General features: G+C 52.9%; 2 protein-coding genes and 1 long non-coding RNA gene across 5 annotated transcripts in view; 1 reads left to right on the forward strand and 2 right to left on the reverse strand.

Annotated features, from left to right (window-relative positions):
* ICAM1 (intercellular adhesion molecule 1) overlaps window positions 1–6,592 on the reverse strand; it is a 16,852-nt gene extending 10,260 nt beyond the window's left edge. The window contains exons 1-2 of the mRNA XM_017879843.1: window positions 6,150–6,592; window positions 2,320–2,583 (exon numbers count right to left, since the gene is read on the reverse strand). Of these exons, the coding sequence (XP_017735332.1) occupies window positions 2,320–2,583; window positions 6,150–6,216 (331 nt within the window). The 5' untranslated portion in view covers window positions 6,217–6,592. The remainder of the gene's footprint in view (window positions 1–2,319; window positions 2,584–6,149) is intronic.
* A 278-nt stretch (window positions 6,593–6,870) lies between these two features.
* Window positions 6,871–16,046, forward strand: LOC108534476 (uncharacterized). Its single transcript, XR_001886990.1, has 3 exons — window positions 6,871–7,266; window positions 15,792–15,919; window positions 16,007–16,046. It is a non-coding gene; the product is annotated as an uncharacterized LOC108534476 (long non-coding RNA).
* A 1,045-nt stretch (window positions 16,047–17,091) lies between these two features.
* The window catches only part of MRPL4 (mitochondrial ribosomal protein L4), a 5,931-nt gene continuing 2,751 nt past the window's right edge, over window positions 17,092–20,271 (reverse strand). Inside the window, exons 3-6 of one of the 3 annotated variants that reach the window (XM_017879848.1) lie at window positions 18,803–18,909; window positions 18,610–18,719; window positions 18,448–18,524; window positions 17,092–17,360 (exon numbers count right to left, since the gene is read on the reverse strand). In XM_017879848.1, the coding sequence (XP_017735337.1) occupies window positions 17,326–17,360; window positions 18,448–18,524; window positions 18,610–18,719; window positions 18,803–18,909 (329 nt within the window). In that variant the 3' untranslated portion in view covers window positions 17,092–17,325. Of the gene's footprint in view, window positions 17,528–18,013; window positions 18,525–18,609; window positions 18,720–18,802; window positions 18,910–20,271 lie in introns of those variants that run through there. The other 2 variants (XM_017879846.1, XM_017879845.1) reach the window with 2 other exon arrangements.

The following is a 20,271-nucleotide window of genomic DNA, read 5'->3' on the forward strand; positions in this document are numbered from 1 at the left end:
TTTTTTGAGACACAGTCTTACTCTGTCACCCAGGCTGGAGTGCAGTGGCATGATCTCGGCTCACTGCAACCTCCGCCTCCTGGGTTCAAGTGATTCTCCTGCTTCAGCCTCCCAGGTATGGACTATAGGCACACTCCACCATGCCTGGCTAATTTTTGTTTTGTTTTGTTTTGAGACGGAGTTTCGCTCTGTCGCCCAGGCTGGAGTGCAGCGGCCGGATCTCGGCTCACTGCAAGCTCTGCCTCCCGGGTTTACGCCATTCTCCTGCCTCAGCCTCCCGAGTAGCTGGGACTATAGGCGCCCGCCACTTTGCCCAGCTAGTTTTTTTGTATTTTTTTTTGTAGAGATGGGGTTTCACTGTGTTAGCCAGGATGGTCTCGATCTCCTAACCTCGTGATCCGCCCGTCTCGGCCTCCCAAAGTGCTGGGATTACAGGCTTGAGCCACCGCGCCCGCTCTAATTTTGTATTTTAGTAGAGATGGGGTTTTGCCATGTTGGCCAGGCTGGTCTCGAACTCCTGACCTCAGGTGATCTGCCTGCCTTGGCTTCCGAAAGTGTTGGGATTACAGGCATGAGCCACTGCGCCCAGCCCATGACATTTTGAGAACTGATGCCCAATTTCCCGCCACAGGGTTGGGCTTATTTATGCTCCCAATAGTACTGTCCTAGGACTGCCTATGTTCCCATAGCCTTGCCAGCACAGCTGTTATCAATTCTTTCAGTTGTTGCCAGTATGTGAAAAATGCCATCCCAGGGCTAGTTTTAACTGTTTTTTTTTGTTTGTTTGTTTGTTTTTTAATAAAAATGGGGTTTTGCTATGTTGTCCAGGCTGGATTCGAACTCCTAGGATTCGAACCCCTGGGTTCAAGCAATCCTCCCACCACAGCCTCAGGAGCAGCTGGGATTACAGGTGCACACCACGAGGCCCAGCAAAATTATTTACTTTTTTTTTTTTCCTGGTAGAAACAGGGTCTCAGCTGGGCTCGGTGGCTCACACCTGTAATCCCAGCACTTTAGAAGGCCGAGATAGGCAGATCACGAGGTCAGGAGATCAAGACCATCCTAGCTAACATAGTGAAATCCCGTCTCTACTAAAAATACAAAAAAATTAGCCAGGCACGGTGGCGGGCGCCTGTAGTCCCAGCTACACAGGAGGCTGAGGCAGAATGGTGTGAACTCGGGAGGCGAGCTTGCAGTGAGCCAAGATCGCGCCACTGCACTCCAGCCTGGGCGACAGAGCGAGACTCTGTCTCAAAAAAAAAAAAAAAACCGGGTCTCACTATGTTTCCCAGGCCGGTCTCAAACTCCTGGGCTCAAACCATCCTTCTGCCTCAGCCTCTGGAGTAGCTGGGATTATAGGTACAAGCCACCACACTTGGCTTAATTCGTATCTTATATTAAAGTTTCTGATGCAGGACCTTGTCATATGTTCAAAGAGTGAGGCATAGAGAGATGGCATTCTTGAATGCTCAAATGTGCTGAATTCCTGTTGATACCTTTTTTTTTGAAATGGAATCTTGCTCTGTCATCCGGACTGGAGTGCAGTGGCTCAGTTGCGGCTCACTGCAATCTCTGCCTCTCTGGTTCAAGCAATTCTCCTGTGTCAGCCTCCCGAGTAGCTGGGATTACAGGCACATGCCACTATGCCCAGCTGATTTTTGTATTTTTAGTAGAGACAGGGTTTTGCCATGTTGGCGAAACTTAAACTCTCGGTCTTAAACTCCTGATCTCAAGATGATCCGCCAGCCTCAGCCTCCCAAAGTGCTGGGATTACAGGCATGAGCCACCATGCCCAGCCTGTAGATACTTTAATTGTACCAAAAAAAATTCACAAAGGGACTTTCTTTCTTTCTTTCTTTCTTTCTTTTTTGAGAAGGAGTCTCGCTCTGTCGCCCGGGCTGGAGTGCAGTGGCCGGATCTCAGGTCACAGCTCACTGCAAGCTCCGCCTCCCGGGTTTACACCATTCTCCTGCCTCAGCCTCCCGAGTAGCTGGGACTACAGGCGCCTGCCACCACGCCTGGCTAATTTTTGGTATTTTTTAAGTAGAGACAGGCTTTCACCATGTTAGCCAGGATGGTCTCGATCTCATGACCTTGTGATCCACCCGCCTCGGCCTCCCAAAGTGCTGGGATTACAGGCGTGAGCCACCGCACCCGGCCTAAAGGGACTTTCTAAGGATGTCCCCACCTGCCCTTCAAGGAGCCCCTCCTTGACCCTACCAGCAAGTGATAAAGATCCCCCCAGGCCACTGCAGGTGCCCCTCTACGTCTCTCCCACTCTGGTCTGCCTAGTCCAGCCCTCTGGGCTCAGTTACTCACAGTACACGGTGAGGAAGGTTTTAGCTGATGACTGCCCATCAGGGCAGTTTGAATAGCACATTGGTTGACTATCTTCCTGCACATTGCTCAGTTCATACATCTTCCAGTTGTTTCCACCTGGGAGTATCTCCTTTTTAGGCAACGGAGTCTCCATGCCCAGCAACGTGGGCTGGTCACAGGAGGCACTGCAATTCACTACCACGGAGCCTCCCCGGGGCAGGATGACTTCTTGGGGGAACACAGATGTCTGAGCATTGCCAGGTCCTAGAAGAAACGAGGGAAGAGGTGACAGGCATTACAAATCAGGTTCATCAATGGGAATGTGCGCCCAGCCTGCGCTGGGTGCTGGAGGCACAGCCTTAACAGGACAATACTTTGCCTTCGATGTGGAAGTTAAAGAGAAAATTCATGAGCAGGCCAGGCATGGTGGCTCATGCCTGTAATCCCAGCACTTTGGGAGCCAAGGCAGGCAGATCACTTGAGGTCAAGAATTTGAGATCAGCCTAGCCAACATGGCGAAACCTCGTCTCCACTAAAAATACAAAAATTAGCCGGTCATGGTGGGATGTGCCTGTAGTCCCAGCTATTTGGGAGGCTGAGGCACAAGAATCACTTGAACCCGGGAGGCGGAGGTTACAGTGAGCCAAGATTGTGCCACTGTACTCCAGCCTGAGCAACAGAACGAGGCTCTGTCTCAAAAAAAAAAAAAAAAAAAAAAAATTCTGAGCAAACAAGATAATTAATAACTGATGTTAATACGAGCTTTGACAAAAACAAAACAGGGTGATAGAATAGACAGTGCCTTGGTGACAGGGTAATGTCTCAGCAGAGATCTAAATGATGAGGAAGGGCTGGCTGTCCAGAGAAAACGGAAGTAAGTTCTACGCAAGTCCAGATGTCCTCGGGCAGGGTGGCTGGAGCTGAGTGAGCAAGGATGAAGCGCGGGAGATCAATTAAGGAAGATCCCATGAGCACTGAAGGCTGTGCTAAAGATGTGTGCTTTTATTTATTATTATTATTATTTTTGAGATGGAGTCTCGCTTTGTCACTCAGACTGGAGTGCAGTGGCGCGATATCAGCTCACTGAAACCTCCGCCTCCGAAGTTCAAGTGATTCTCCTGCCTCAGCCTCCAGAGAATCTGGGACTAAGGCAAGCACCACCACACCCGGCTAATTTTTGTATTTTTAGTAGAGACGGGGTTTCGCCACGTTGGCCAGGCTGCTTTCAAACTCCTGGCCTCAAGTGATCTACCCACCGCAGCCTCCCAAAGTGCCGGGATTACAGGCATGAGCCACAGTGCCCAGTCACATGTGTTCTTTATACTTAGGGCAATAGGGAGCCATGGGAGGATTTTAGCCATTGGTTTTTTTTGTTTTTTGTTTTTTTAACAGGTCTCCCTCTGTCACCCAGGCTGGAATATACAGTGGTACAATCATAGCTCACTGTAACCTTGAACTTCTGGGCTCAAGTGATCCTCCCACCTCAGCCTCCCAAGTAGCTGGGACTACAGGACACCACCATACCTGACTAATATTTGAAAAACATTTTTGTAGACATGGGGTCTCACTATGTTGCTAAGGCTGATCTCAAAGTCTTGGCCTCAAGCGATCCTCCCACCTAAGCCTCCCAAAATGCCAGGATTACAGGTGTGAGTCACTGTGTCCAACCAGATTTTAACGTGAAGTTGGTGCCCTCCTCCCTCCAAAGAAGTAAGATGGAGAGAGTCAGCCCTCCAGGAATCAGACTGGCTCCTCACTCCCTGAGACACGCAGCTTCCCTCTTTGGGCCTCAATTTCCCCATCTGTAAGGTGGGTGAGTATAGCCACCCTGTTCCTTGCTAATACAAGTAATTCAGCACAGGGCGGGTAGCAACTGGCTACCTTGCAGGTAAGTGCAGGTAAGAAAGGGGCTGCCGGGCGCGGTGGCTCACACCTGTAATCCCAGCACTTTGGGAGGCCGAGGCGGGCGGATCACGAGGTCAGGAGATCGAGGCTATCCTAGCTAACACGGTGAAACCCTGTCTCTGCTAAAAATACAAAAAAATTAGCCGGGCGTGGTGGCAGGCACCTGTAGTCCCAGTTACTCGGGAGGCTGAGACAGGAGAATGGTGTGAACCCAGGAGGTGGAGCTTGCAGTGAGCCGAGATCTCGCCACTGCACTCCAGCCTGCGCGATGAGCAAGGCTCCATCTAAGGAAGGAAGGAAGGAAGGAAGGAAGGAAGGAAAGGAAAGAAAGAAAGAAGGGGCTTACAGGGTGGGCACTGTGGCTCATGCATGTAATCCCAGCACTTTGGGAGGCTGAGGTGGGCAGATCACGAGGTCAGGAGATCGAGACCATCCTGGCTAACACAGTGATTAGCCAGGCGTGGGGGCACACGCCTGTAGTCCCAGCTACTCAGGGAGGCTGAGGCAGAAGAATCGCTTGAACCTGAGAGGTAGAGGTTGCCAGTGAGTCCCGGTCTGCGCCACTGCACTCCAGCTAGGCGACAGACTGAACCCTCAAAAAAAGAAGGAATGAGGATGGATGGAGGGAGGGAGGGGGGAGGGAGGGAGGGAGGGGGGAGGCGGTCAGCCATTAGGTCCCTCAGATTTTGCTGCCTCCGAAGGTGGGAAAAAATATCTGAGCCCAGCACTGCCCCACTTCAAAGATTCCTGTCTCGGATTTGTTCTATCTTGGATGGGGGTGTGAGAACACTGACTCCATATATTTTCCAGTGGAGATTCTGGGACCATTCCCATTTCATAAAGGGAAATGGTTACTCAGTTAGAAAGCAGTGCGATCTGGGTCTGAGTCTGGATCAGAACGCTTTGTTTTTTGAGACCGAATCTCTCTATGTCTCCCAGGCTGGAGTGCAGTGGCATCATCTCAGCTCACTGCAACCTCCGCCTCGTAGGTTTAAGGAATTTTCCTGCCTCAGCTTCCCGAGTAGCTGGGATCACGGGTGCCCACCGCCATGCCAGCTAATTTTTGTATTTTTAGTAGAGACGGGCTTTTGCCATGTTGGCCAGGCTTGTCTCCAACTCCTGACCTTAAGGGGTTCACGCGTCTGGGCCTCCTGAAGTGTCGGGATTACAGGCATGAACCACCACGCTGGCCTGGATCCGAGGCTTTGTTGAGCTGTTAACCAAGCTGTCAATCTCCCACCCTCCTGGTTCCCCAAACTCACACCACCATGAAAGACCCTCTGACCTCTTCCCTCTGCCCTAGCTAGGCTGGAGCTGGGGAAGGGTGTGCTGGCGCCTCCCACTTCTCAGCTTTGGGCCACGGATAAGTCAGCTCTGGAATTCCCCTGAGTAGAAGCAGCCCTGGACTTCCCCAGGGTCAGAGAGGATGAGGAACAGAATATACATCTTGAAGTGGGTGGGGTCCCTTAAGCCTTGTTGGGTGGGCGCACAGCCAAGTTCCCAAACCATCATGATTGAGTCCTGGGGCCAGGTGCTGTGCTGACCCAGATACCCTGCCAGGTGGCTGTAAAACGTTTCTCCTTTTACAGCTGAGAAACGGAAGTTTCAGAGACCCAATCTAGCCAAGCAAGGCAGTGGCTCACACTAGAGCCCAGGAGTTCAAGACCGGCCTGGGCAACAAAGCGAGGTCCACCCCTCCCCTCCATCTCCAACCCCCTTTTTCAAAGCTGCAATGTATAGCCCAAGGCCACACTTGGAGGTGATGCAGGGTCTGGATTCGAACCCACTGACTGTTGCCTTTCAATCGCTGTCTCTAGCCCGCCTTCCCATAAACAGCTACCTAAGTATGCATGACCTGACCTGGTAGCCGGTCCTCCCGGGGTTTTGGGGAGCTGGCCCGACAGCAATCCCCACCCCTGACTCACCTGGGAGCAGAGCCCCGAGCAGGACCAGGAGTGTGAGCAGCGCGGGCTGGGGGCCGCTGGGAGCCATAGCGAGGCCGAGGTTGCAGCTCTGAGTAGCAGAGGAGCTCAGCGTCGAGTGGGACGCCGTGGGGCGCGCGGTCCTTTATAGCGCTAGCCACCTGGGGGCTAAGGGGCGGTGCTGCTTTCCCGGAAACCTCGCGCCTTCCCCTCCGGAACAAATGCTGCTGTATTTCCGGACTGAGAGGGTGCCAGGGCCGAGCAGGGTCGTCCTCCCTCTCTGGCCGCTGCAGCTCCGGAATTTCCAAGCTAAAGCAATCGGGCGGCGGTGGCGGGGCGATGACCTCGGGAGCTGCTCCCGGTCCACACTCCTCCCGTTCCCCGGCCAGGCTAAGCTTGAATCACGGTCTACACCGCGCTAAGCGGTTTATTAAGTACTGTTAAATACTGCCAGCTACCCCGGAGAGTGGGGACTGTTATTGTGTCCATTTCACAAAGCAGTAAACTGAGATTCGAGGCTGAGAAGGGATCCGAACTCAAGTCCTCTCTCTCCAGTTTACGCAGGCCTCTTTAATCGAGTGGATGAGCCCCTTGCCTGGGTGGGGGACTAGGAATCCTCCCCGGGCTCCCTCCACTGAGGGGTGCCCCTCCCCCTAGGGTCATGTCCCCACCCAGCTGACACGGGCATTTCTTAAGAAGCGGCCAGAGCAGAGCCAGGCACCTCCCGGCTACCGCGAACCGTGGGAGTGACGATGCGCGGTCTCATCACGTCCGGGGAAATCGGTGTCCTCTCTCTACGCCCGAGGGCACTCACACCCCCGCGGCCTCCTCGCTTCCCCTTTCGGCCTTGGCCGCGGGAGCGTCTTTACAGCTCCCAGAAAAAGGAAGGAAGCTGCGTGATCCCCACCGCCAAGCCCCTCCGCTGGCGTCCCAGGCTCCGCGGGGAAACTGAGGCAGCTAGCTTGGATCTTGACGAGGGAGGAGAGGAGGGCGCTCGAAACCCCTGCCTGTCGCTGGGAAACTGAGGCAGCAGCCCCCAGGCGCCGAGGCGAGGCAGGGAGAAGAGGCGCTCGAACCCCTTGCTGCAGCTGGGAAGCTAAGGCAGCCCCCAGGCTCCGAGGTGAGGCAGTGAGAGGGGGCGCTCGAACCCCTGCCCTCCGCGCGAGGCTCGGGCAACCCAGGCGCGCGCACTAAATATGAGCGGGTGTTTGCTTGGCCACCGCCTGTGCGTGTGACCCCAAGACTCGACATCCACCACGTCGAGGCTGGGGACTCTGAAGTCTCCAAGCGCCGAGCCGCGCCGCCTAAGGCTTTCCTGTTGTGGGGCGCGCACGGCGTCGCCGTGGAGATCTCAGAGGGGCCAGGGAGGTCGCGCAGCAGAAGGGGAAGCGAAGGGGCCCGGGACGCGCAGGCCCTTCCTATCGGGGAAGGGGGCTGCGAGTCACTGGCCATCCAGAGACGCATATTTTCCCCGCCTCGGTCATTCCCAAGGAATTTCCACGGGGATATTTTTTTCTTGGGGGGCTGAGGGGTACTGAATTCCCGCCCCGGAACGGCCTGAGCAAAGTCACAGAGTGGGACCGGGGACGTCCCTGGTCCTCAGACGGCCTGGGAAAATCCTGCGCCACGGGTTCTTCCTCGGGCGGGTTCCACGGACTCTCGCCCTGGCCCGAGGTGCGCGGGCGGCGAGCTCCCCCGCGCGGCCCAAGTCCCACTTGCAGCCACAATGGCGCCGTTCTTTTCTCAACATGTGGCTCAATGTTTATTAAGCGCCTACTGTGTGCTTGGCATCCTTTCAGGTACTGGGGACGCAAGAATGAACAGAGTCAGACAAAAATCCGGCTGGGCACGGTGGCTCCCGCCTGTAATCCCAGCCTTTTGGGAGGCCGAGATGGGAGGATCCCTTGAGCCCAGGAGTTCAAGACCAGCCTGGGCAACATAGGGAGACCCTATCTTTACACAAAATACAAAAATTAGCCGAGTGTGGTGGTGCACCCCTGTAATTCCACCTACTTGGGAGGCTGAGGTAGGAGAATCTCTTGAACCCGGCAGGCGGAGGTTGCAGTGAGCCAAGATCCATGCACTGCACTCCAGCCTGGGTGACAGAGTGAGACTCTGCCTCAAAAAAAAAAAAAAAAAAAGGAACATCCAGGAGACAAGTGTGGCTGGAGCAGGCTTAGCAAAGGAAGAGATTGGAGGAGAGGGGCAGGCAGGGAGATGACAGGGCAGATAGGTGAAAGTGCCTGTCACCTGGGGAGGACTTTGTTGTTTTGTCTGTTTCTGAACCCCAGTCTCATTCTGTCACCCAGGCTGGAGCACAGTGGTGTGATCTCGGCTCACTGCAACGTCTGCCTCCCAGGTTCAAGAGATTCTCCCTCCTCAGCCTACCGAGTAGCTGGTACTACAGGGGTGCGTCACCATGCCTAATTTTTGTATTTTTAGTAGAGACGAGGTTTCACCAGGTTGGTCTCTAGCTCCTGACCTCTGGTGATCCGCCCACCTTGGCCTCCCAAAGTGCTGGGATAACAGACTTGAGCCACCATGCCCGGCCAGGACTTTGGTTTTTATGCCCAGTGAGGTGGGAGCTATGGAGGGTTGTGAGCGGAGGAAGGACTTGCCCTGACTCAAGTGTTCACAGGGGCTCAGTTGAGGCTTCAAGAGCTGCAGCTAGGAAATGGGAGAGGCGGTGACTGTTGTAGTCCAGATGAATGATAATGGGGCCTGGACTGGGCAGTGTCCTTGGAGAAAGGGCTGAATTTGACATCCGTTTTGGAGACTGGGCCAACTGGAGGTGCTGGGACAAGGGGAATGACTCCTTGATCAGGGTCCAAGCGTTTTGGAGGATGGCGGGCCACTTTCTGACATGGGAGTGGGATGGCCATGGTGGGGGGCAGGCTGGCAGAGGGAGGAGGCACCTACCAGTCCTCTGCTCCTTTAAGCATTTTCTCAGGGAAAAGGGAAGCAGATATTCCCCAGACCTTTGCTTCTATCTCCAGGAAGGGCAGGGCTTCCTCCCGGGTGCCAGGCAGTCTCAGGCAGGCCAAAGAATGGCCTCAGACCAGAGGCTGCCCACCGAGGGCAGAAGCCATCCCATGGTGTCCCATGCAACCGCCTTGCATTTCCCTCAGCCTGTAATGCTCTTCCCTTCATCCCCAACAAGGCTGGCTCCTCCTGTCTTGTGGCCTGAGCTTTCTGCTAAAAGGATGTCCCCCTACTCCATCCTGAGCCACATCCTGGGCATTCCTTTACACTCACCTTAATATTCGAATTGCTGAACTCATCACTTGCTGAATTTCTTTTTTATTTTTTTGAGACAGAGTCTTGCTCTGTCACCCTGGCTAGAGTGCAGTGACATGATCTTGGCTCGCCACAACCCCTGCCTCCTAGGTTTAAGTGATTCTCCTGCCTCAGCCTCCCAAGTAGCTGGGATTACAGGCGTATGCCACCAGGCCTGGCTAATTTTTGTGTTTTTAGTAGAGACAGGGTTATACCATGTTGGCCAGCCTGGTCTCGAACTCCTCACTGCAAGCGATCCATCCACCTTGGCCTCCCAAAGGGCTGGGCTGGGATTACAGGCATGAGTCACTGCTCCCGGCCTATTTAGATTTTTTTTTTCTCTTTTTCTTTTCTTTCTTTTTTTTTTTTAGACAAAGTCTTGCTCTGTTGCCCAGGCTGGAGTGCAGAGGTGTGATCTCGGCTCAGCTCACTGCAACCTCCCAGGTTCGAGAAATTCTTCTGCCTCAGCCTTCCAAGGAGCTGGGATTACAGGTGCCCACCACCATGCCTGGCTAATTTTTGTATTTTTTTTTTTTCTTCCGAGATGGAGTCTTGCTCTGGGACCCAGGCTGTAGTGCAGTGGCACGATCTCGGCTCACTGCAATCTCCACCTCCCAGGTTCAAGTGATTCTCCTGCCTTAGCCTCCCAAGTAGCTGGGACTACAGGCGCGTGTCACCATGCACAGCTAATTTTTTGTATTTTTAGTAGAGACAGAGTTTCACCGTGTTAGCCAGGATGGTCTTGATCTTCTGATCTCATGATTCGCCTGCCTCAGCCTCCCAAAGTGCTGGGATTGCAGGTGTGAGTCACCGCACCCAACCAACTTTTGTATTTTATTTTACTTTTATTTTATTTATGTATATTTTTGCGACGCAGTCTTGCTCTGTCTGTCGCCCAGGCTGGAGTGCGGTGGTGTAATCTTGGCTCACTGCAACCTCCATTTCCCAGGTTCAAGCAATTCTTTTGCCTCAGCCTCCCAGGTAGCTGAGATTACAGGTATGCGCCACCACAACCAGCTAATTTTTGTATTTTTAGTAGAGACGAAGTTTTACCATGTTGGCCTCGCAGGTCTAGAACTCCTGACCTCAGGTGATCCGCCCGCCTTGGCCTCCACAAGGCGTGAGAGCCACTGTGCCTGGCAGACCTTATCTTTGATTACAGATTTCTTCTGGGGAATAGCTTAGTTTGTGGTTTTGTTTTTCAAAACTCTGCTTCAGCAAAGATGTGGGGGAAAAAAAAGGCTACGTAAACTCATCTGATTCCAGTTATAATGATGGAAGACAGCCACCAGGAAACTCTCCCGGAAGAATGGGCCGGATCAATAATCTGAGTGGTCCCAGTCCTCCTCCAATGGCCGATGAATGAGGGAGGTAAATATCTGTTCTAAGAAGCAGACAACTGGACATGCACATTCACAGCAGAGGGAAACCATTAAGAAGTAGAGGGAAGGTGGGGTGCAGTGGCTCACCCCTGTAATCCCAGCCTTTTGGGAGACCGAGGTGGGAAGATTACTTGAGGTCAGGAGTTCAAGACCAGCCTGGGCAACACAGTGAGAGCCCATCTGTACAAAAAAATAAATAAATAAAAAATAAAATAAAATTTAAGGCCGGGTGCAGTGGCTCACACCTGTAATCCCAGCACTTTGGGAGGCCAAAGCAGGCGAATCACCTGAGGTCAGGAGTTCGAGACCAACCCAGCCAACATGGTGAAACCCCGTCTCTACTAAAAATACAAAAATTAGCTGGGCATGGGGACGCACACCTGTAATCCCAGCTACTCGGGAAGCTGAGGCAGGAGAATTGCTTGAACCTGGGAAGCAGAGGTTTCAGTGAGTCAAAATCACGCCACTGGACTCCAACCTGGGCAACAGAGTGAGACTCTTGTCTCAAAAAAAAAAAAAAAAAAAGAAAAGAAAATTAAAAGTGGAGGGCTGATCATGCTGGACAAGCAGATAAAATGTGTATGTCTAAATAACAGTTGCTGACCAGGCAGCTGTCATCCCAGCACTTTGGGAGGCCGAGGTGGGTGGATCACTTGAGGTCAGGAGTTTGAGACCAGCCTGCCCAAACTGGTGAAACCTCATCTCTAGTAAAAATACAAAAATTAGCTGGTCATGGAGGCACAAGCCTGTAATCTCAGCTACTTGGGAGGCTGGGGCATGAGAATCTCTTGAACCCAGAGGTGGCAGAGAGCTGAGATCATGCCATTGTACTCCAGTCTGGGCAACAGAGCGAGATCCATCTCAAACAAATAAAACACACAAGGATTGCTCTGTCTTCACAAATGAATGAGGTCATGCTGGAAATTCCCTCTGCAGGGACTGGCCTGACACACATTCAGTTCTCTAAATAAATGCACACACTACAAAAAACTAGCCGGGCGAGGTGGCGGCGCCTGTAGTCCCAGCTACCCGGGAGGCTGAGGCAGGAGAATGGCGTGAACCCGGGAGGCGGAGCTTGCAGTGAGCTGAGATCCGGCCACAGCACTCCAGCTTGGGTGACAGAGCGAGACTCCGTCTCAAAAAAAAAAAAATAAAAATAAAAAAATAAAAAAAAAATAAATAAATAAATAAATGCACACTTATCTCATTATAATTTTCGTGTAGTTAAGCATTAACAGTTTGTTGTTGTTGTTGTTTTGTTTTGTTTTGAGATGAAGTCTCGCTCTGTCACCCAGGCTGGAGTGCAGTGGCGCAATCTTGGCTCACTGCAGCCTCCGCCTCCTGGGTTCACGCCATTCTCCTGCCTCAGCCTCCCGAGTAGCTGGGACTACAGGCGCCCGCCACCACGCCTGGCTAATTTTTTGTATTTTTAGTGCAGACGGAGCTTCAATATGTTAGACAGGATGGTCTTGATCTCCTGACCTCGTGATCCGCCCGCCTCGGCCTCCCAAAGTGCTGGGATTACAGGCGTGAGCCACCGTGCCCGGCCAACATTAACATAGTTTTAATAAATATTTTTTGGAGCCAGGCTCGGTGGCTCATGCCTGTAATCCCAGCACTTTGGGAGGCCGAGGTGGGCGGATCATGAGGTCAAGAGTTTGAGATCAGCCTGACCAACATGGTGAAACCCTGTCTTTACTAAAAATACAAAAATTAGCCGGGAGTGGTGGCGCGCGCCTATGATCCCAGCTACTCGGGAGGTTGAGGCAGGAGACGTGCTTGAACCGGGGAGGCAGAGATTGCAGTGAGCCGAGATTGCACCACTGCACTGCAGCCTGGGTGACAGAGCGAGACTCTGTCTCAAAACAACAACAACAACAAAAACAGGAAAACAAACAAACAAACAAAAGCTGTGTATTCTGTACTCTTAGTGTCACCTTCTCCAAATTCTGAAATACAGCTTCTTCTTTATTTATTTACTTATTTAGAGATGGAGTCTTGCTCTGTCGCCCAGGCTGGAATGCAGTGGCGCGATCTCACCTCGCTGCAACCTCCGCCTCCAGGGTTTAAGCGATTCTCCTGTCTCAGCCTCCCGTAGCTGAGATTACAGGCACCCGGCACCACGCCCAGCTAATTCTTTTGTATTTTTAGTAGAGCTGGGGTTTCACTGTGCTGGTCAGGCTGGTCTCAAACTCTTGACCTCAAGTGTTCCACCTGCCTCGGCCTTCCAAAGTGCTGGGATTACAGGCGTGAGCCACTGCTCCGAGCCACAAAAAAATATTTTAAAAATAGAAAGGAGAGGGCCAGGCTCAGTGGCTCATGCCTGTAATCTCAGCACTTTGGGAGGCTGAGGCGGGTGGATCACCTGAGGTCAGGAATCCGAGACCAGCCTGACCAACAAACCCCATCTCTGCTAACAATACGAAATTAGCGAGGTATTGTGGTGCATGCCTGTAATCCCTGCTACTCGGGAGGCTGAGGCAGGAGAATTGCCTGAACCTGGGAGGCAGAGGTTGCGATTAGCCAAGATTGCGCCATTGCACTCCAGCCTGGGCAAGAAGAGCAAAACTCTGTCTGAAAAAAAAAAAAAAAAAAATGAAAAAATAGGCCAGGTTCGGTGGCTCACGCTTGTAATCCCAGCACTTTGGGGGGCCAGAGTGGGTGGATCACCTGAGGTCAGGAGTTCGAGACCAGCCTGACCAATATGGTGAAACCTTGTCTCTACTAAAAACACAAAAATTAGCCAGGCGTAGTGGTGGGTGCCTGTAATCCCAGCTACTCTGGAGGCTGAGGCAGGAGAATCACTTGAACCCAGGAGGCAGAAGTTGCAAATGTGCTGAGTTCGAGCCACTGCACTCCAGCCTGGGCAAGAGAGTGAGACTCTGTCTGAAAAAAATAAAAAAATAAAAATAAATAAAAGAAAAAATGAAAAAAAAAAAAAAAGGAGAAATTTGGACACAGAAACAGACACATACCTACAGGGACAACATCATGTAAAGATGAAGGTGGAGACTGAAGCAGTGTGGCTACAAGCCAAGGAATGTCAAAGATTGTCAGCAAAGCAAACCGCCAGAAGCTAGGAGAGAGATCTGGAACAGACTCCCTTAGAAGGAGCTAACACTGTTCTTCATCTTGGATTTCCAACCTCCAGAAACAGGAGAGAATAAATTTCTGTTGACTAACCCCCTGCAACCGCCACAGTTTGTGGCACTCCTACAGCAGCCCTAACAAACTCGTATACCCCACCTATTTAATTAACTAACTAATTCATTAATTCCTTCATTCATTATTTATTTTTTTTCGAGATCAAGTCTTGCTCTGTCACCCAGGCTTGAGGGCAGTGGTGTGACCTCGGCTCACTGCAACCTTCGCATCCCAGGTTCAAGTGATTCTCCTGCCTCAGCCTCCCAAGTAGCTGGGATTATAGACACCTGCCACCATATCCCACCAATTTTTGTATTTTTAGTAGAGATGGGGTTTCACCATATTGGCCAGGCCTGTCTTGAACTCCTGTCCTCTAGTGATCCACCTGCTTTGGCCTCCCAAAGTGCTGGGATTACAGGCATGAGCCACTGCTCCCGGCCTATTTTTTATAGAGACGAGGTCTTGCTGTGTTGCCCAGGCTGGTCTCAAACTCCTGGCCACAGCCTTCCAAGTAGCTGGGACTGCAGGTGCATGCCACCATGTCCAACTATGCCAATTATTTTAAAGCACATTCTAGGCAGTGTATGATAGTTTTCTTTTTTCTTTTCTTTTCTTTTCTTTTCTTTCTTCTTTTTTTTTGAGACAGGGTCTTGATCTGTTGCCCAGGCTAGATTGCAGTGGTACGATCTCAGCTCACTGCAGCCTCCACCCCCAGGGCTCAAGCGATCCTCCTGCCTCAGCCTCCAAAGTAGCTGGGACCACAGGCACACCACCATACCCAGCTAACTGTTCTATTTTTAGTAGAGATAGGGTCTCACTATGTTGCTCAGGCTGGTCTCAAACTCCTGTGCTCAAGCGATCCTCCCGCCTCAACCTCCTAAAGTGCTGGGTTTACAGGCATGAGCCACCAGGCCCGTCTGTATCATTTTTTTCCTGATGCCTGTTTTTATCCTCAATCTGGCTGAGGGATTCCGGTGTGGGGGAATACGTTCTGACCCATTTCTTTTGAAAATCTGTCTGGGCAGCAGTTGGTCTCACCATGTTTCCTGACAGGTATGACGCAGACTGAACCACATTTATACTCCTGGCTGCAACTCTCCAGGCTGGACCAGGCACTGTCAGGCCAACAGCTGGGTGTTACTCTAGGCCTTGATGCCCCAACAAGACTGGCAAGAGGAACAGTAGTGAGGCGGCATTTTCTGCTGAGCTTTGGCATGCCTTTAACTGTGTGTGTGTGTGCTTTTTTTTTTTTTTAGACAGAGTCTTGCTCTGTCGCCAGGCTGGAGTGCGGTGGTGCGGTCTTGGCTCCTGCAACCTCCGCCTCCTGGGTTCAAGTGATTCTCCTGCCTCAGCCTCCTGAGTAGCTGGGACTACAGGTACCTGCCACCACGCCCAGCTAATGTTTTGTATTTTTAGTAGAGACTGGGTTTCACCATGTTGGCCAGGATGGTCTTGATCTCTTGACCTCGTGATCCACCCACCTAGGCCTCCCAAAGCGCTGGGATTATAGGCGTGAGCCACCGCACCTGGCCTTAACTGTTGTTTTTTTTTTTTTTTGTTGTTGTTTTTGAGACTGAGTCTCACTCTGTCGCCCAGGCTGGAGTGTAGTGGCGCGATCTTGGCTCACTGCAAGCTCTGCCTCCCGGGTTCACGCCATTCTCCTGCCTCAACCTCCTGAGTAGCTGGGACTACAGGTGCCCGCCACCACGACCGGCTAATTTTTTGTATTTTTAGTACAGACAGGGTTTTACCATGTTAGCCGGGATGGTCTCGATCTCCTGACCTCGTGATCCACCAGCCTCAGTCTCCAACGGGTTTTAATAGCTTTTTCTTTTTTATTTAGTCAAATCTGCTGCTTCAAGGATGAAAGTCTATGTCCGCTGAGGGTGTTTGGAGAATGTGTTGCAACCTCTGAAGGCGATCCCAAGAGAGCCATTCCAGAGATGTTTTCAGCCAGGGGTGGCCCAGCAGGTAGGGATGGTTGTGTGGCTGCTTCGCCTGGCCAGGCCCACACAGGCAGAAGGCAGTCCTGATTGACTTTATTTTCTTTATTTATAGATGGAGTCTTGCTCTGTCGTCCAGGCTGGAGCACAGTGGCGCTATCTTGGCTCACTGCAACCTCTGCCTCCTAGATTCAAGTAATTCTCCTGCCTCAGCCTCCTGAGTAGCTGGGATTACAGGCGCCCGCCACCACTCCCGGCTTGGCCAGGGTGGTCTCAAACTCCTGACCTCCGGTGATCTGCCTGGCTCAGCCTCCCAAAGTTCTGGGATTATAGGCATGAGTCACCGCACCCAGCTGGTTGACTTTAAATAAATCGATCACATTGTCTACATTATAGTCTGTTAAGAAAAATTAACTTGGCAGGCAAACAACCTCAGCAAAATCAAAAATTGGGATGCTGTGTTTTTTTTTTAAGACAGTGTCTCACTTTGTCACCCATGCTGGAGTGTGGTGGCTCAATCTCTGCTCACTGCAACCTCTGCTTCCTGGGCTCAGGTTATCCTCCCACCTCAGCCTCCCAAGTAGCTGGGACCACAGGTAGACACCAACATGCCCACTTAATTTTTGTATTTTTTGCAGAGACAGGGTTTCACCATGTTGCCCAGGCTGGTCTGGAACCCCTGGGCTCAAGCGATCCTCCCACCTTGACCTCCCAAAGTGCTAAAAGTTACAGGTGCGAGTCACCACGCCCAGCTGGTGTTTTTAAACATGTGCTTATCTGCTCACTTACAGCGAGACATTTACTTTTCTGACTGTGCTTACAGGAAATCACTCTGAAAACTCAGGTTTACACATGACATCTACTTGTATAATCAAGCACACACTCTCAGGCTGCATGAAGTACTGTTGCAGACAGGACTGCAAACACTCTCAGGGGTGGGAATGGCTGGCAGCAGTGCTCAGGAGAAGGATGTGGCGGGAGTCAGCTCCTAGGCAGTGCCGGCGCCCACGCACCTGTGAGCTCCGGGAGTCTCACTCACTGGGTAAGTGAATTCTTGTAATTTCCACAAACACCCCTGGGGTTCCCTTAAACCAGACTGCGAGCCTCTTGAGATGGCGGATCCTCAGCGGTGCCCAGAACCCGGGAAGGAGCCCAATGTGCCCAATGCAGTTATTAAAAATGACACTGAGAAGTTATCTGTTTATCCTCCTTGATTCAAAATACAATTTATTTTAAAACAAAAGAGAGAATGGCTGCAGGAGCCCGTCTGGGCTCTCTGTGGAGTCGCCCCTTCCCAATGGCGATGGCCGCTCCCTGTGGCCTCAGCTTCCTCCCTGGAATGAGGGGGTCCAGGTGGCACCGTCCTCGAAGGGTGGGCGTGGGCCTGAGGCTCCCAAGTCAGCCACGGGCTCTGCCTGGCTCAGAAGAGGTGCTTCACATCACGAGTGGTACGGGGTGGCCACCGGGCCCTGCGTAGCGTGGGGTGGGGGTCAGGGGAAGTTGCTGTAGGGCAGGCTGAAGGGGTAGAGGGGTTTGTAACGCGAGTCCTGCCAGAGCAGCTTGTCCTCCAGGAAGGCGATGGTGGGCAGCGTCAGGACCAGGGTCTGGTGCTTGAGCATGCTGTGCACATTTAGGCCTGGGGGCGGGGTGGGGGACGGTCAGGGTGGGGCTGCCTCTCTCCTCATCCCCCCCACATCAGAGTCCCTTTGTGCTTACAGAAAAGAGACCTTCACTGTGGTCTAGTGTGACTTTGTGAGCCCAGCAGCCCGGGGCCAGACCCTGCCCGGCCGCTTGTTGCCTGTAAGCCTCTGGCCAAGGAGCTGCTCCCAGATCATCTGCTGGCGAGTCCCTCGGAATGCCAGGCTTGGCCCTGTGCCTAGCTGGACTCCTGGCTCCCATTCCGGTGAGGGAGACCCAGGGCAAACGACGGGAGGGCAGGGAAGTGACGGGGCGGGTCATGCAGGGCCTGATGTGCCTGAGGACTTGGGCTTTCATCCTGAGAGAGGTGGGAAAGCCGGCGAGGGCTGTGGGTTGAGGGACAGGACCTGACTCAGGCTCACGTCGCCATCTGGTGGCTGTGAAAGGAACAGACTGTGGCTTTGGCAGAGGTGACCTTGGAGCCTTTTTTTTTTTTTTTTTTTTTTGAGGCAAGAGTCTCGCTCTCTCCCCAGGTTTGGGTGCAGTGGTGCGATCATGACTCACAGAAGCCTCGGCCCCTGAGCTCAAGCTATCCGCCTAGCTCAGCCCCCTGAGTAGCTGGGACTACAGGTGCACACCACCATGCCTAACTTTTTTATTTTTAGTACAGGTGGGAGCCTCACTATATTGGCCAGACTGCCTTGGCCTCCCAAAGTACTGGGATTACAAGCGTGAGCCACCATCCCCAGCCAAGCACTTCTTTAGGAAAGATTATTGCTTTGGGCAAGCTGAGGGTTGGGTCGGGGCGCGTGGTCACTGCCCAAGGCCACTCAGCGACCAGAGGCAGGATTTGAACCGCTGTGATTCTAACAGTGGAGACTGCACGTGCACACTCTGAGGGCCTGGGCCTTTGCTCACCAACAGCCGGGATCAGGTTGAAGGTCTTGAGCCTAGAGGTGGCCTCCACGATGCTCTGTGGCATCTCCTCGTATGTCCTGTAAGAGAGGACAGGGAGCGGGGGTTGAACCCTCAGAGTACAGAGCTCACGCCCCCTGCCCCTGCTCTGCCCTGTGTCCTCACAAGTCCACGAGGAGCACGGAGTCCCCCCAGCGGCGGTAGCGCGCCAGCTCTGTCAGGTACTGTGGGTCTCCGGTGGGCAGCTCTAGGGAGTCCATAATATGCAGGTCATCCTGGTGAAAGGAAAGGATGGTTTGAGCCTTGGGTCCAGAGCAGCCCCACCTCTAGCAGCTGTCTGGGCCCCCCATGGCTATACCTGGGCCAGTTTGACGCTCAGTGCCACTTTGAGGCCCAGGGCCCGCACCTTCATGGGCAGCATGTAGTAGTAACTCGTGGGGCCCCGGGGGCCATGGGCAACACCTCCTGTGGGGACAGAGGCGTGTGAGCAGGTAGGGGCCACTGCAGAGCCTGGAGGTCAGCAATCTGCTGCAGTGGCTGGCATGGGGTGACAGAAGAGAGGGGGCACTGCCAGGAATCAGGCAGAGAGGGTGGGGCCTCAGGGGAGGCTGGATCAGGGACAGCATGGGACCAGTGACTTTGCTTCACTGGGCTTCAGTTTCCCCAGCTGTCACACTCTGCGACAGGGCTGGCGAAGGTGGCTCACACCAGCACTTTGGGAGGCTGAGGACAGAGATCAGGAGCTCAAGGCTGCAGTGAGCTATGATTGTGCCACTGCACTACAGCCTGGGCAATACAGTGAGATCCCGCCTCAAAAGCAAACAATAGAAAAAACAAACCACCTTTAGATCGGACAGTTCCTGCCTCATAGGCCACCAGGAGTTATGGTGTGGATTCCGTAGAGTGGCTAGAGGGTGAACTTAACTCAAGCACAGCTGTTAATGCTGAAATTATCAGGAGGTTTGAACTTTCAGGTCTAGGGGGAGAGGGAGGCATCAGGCACACTTTCCAGTGGAGCAAGCAGTATGATTTCGGAGCAATAACAGTTGGGGAGACCCCTGCAAGCACCATGTGTTGGTGTCCGCCCTCGCCTGGGCCTTGGAAATGCAGCAGAGAAGACGACAGACATGGTCCCTGCCCTCACGCCATTCACATTCCGGCAGGGCAGAAAAGAGGCTCAGCTGTAGAAGAAATCAGGGTAGCCCCGGGGGATGTGGAAGGAAAGGAAATCAAGGGGGGCTTCCTAGAGGAGGTGTGGCCCAGAACCCTGAAAGGTGAGGACAGCTGGCCGGGTAAACAGGTGACGGGGTGGCTGGCACCACCCTGAATCATCTTGTTAGCATCCAAGAAAATAAAAAGTTAAAAACAAACCAACAACTACAACCAAAAAAAAAAAAAGAGAGTCATCTCTGCCTGGTCAGAGAGGGAAAGGAGGGGATGAGGGAGCAAGGTGTGCAGCCACCAGGGCCCACGATGACAAGGTCAGGAGTTCAGGTTCCACGCAAAGGCTGAGGGAGGTGGGAGATTTAGGAAGAGCTCTCCGGGTGCTGTAGGAAGTGTGAGTCAGGAGAGGGTGACGGGAGGTAGGGTCAAGAGGGGCTGTGGCCACGGGCTGAAGAGGGAGGGCATGCGAGAAGGAGGAGTGGATGGCTCCCAGATCTCTGTCCCCCAACATGGGTAGTGAGGTCCAAGGACCTCAGTTCCAATGTCACCAGCCCAGTGGTCCCATGAGGTGGAGGGAACAGGGCTGACACAATACCACGCCAGATGTGTGCAGCTGTGTGTGAGTAAACACCCAGGTCCCTCCCTGCCCCCCCACCCCTCCCC

The sequence above is a fragment of the Rhinopithecus bieti genome, unplaced genomic scaffold (genome assembly GCF_001698545.2).
Source record: "Rhinopithecus bieti isolate Rb0 unplaced genomic scaffold, ASM169854v2 scaffold_10589, whole genome shotgun sequence".
Lineage (NCBI taxonomy): Eukaryota > Metazoa > Chordata > Mammalia > Primates > Cercopithecidae > Rhinopithecus > Rhinopithecus bieti.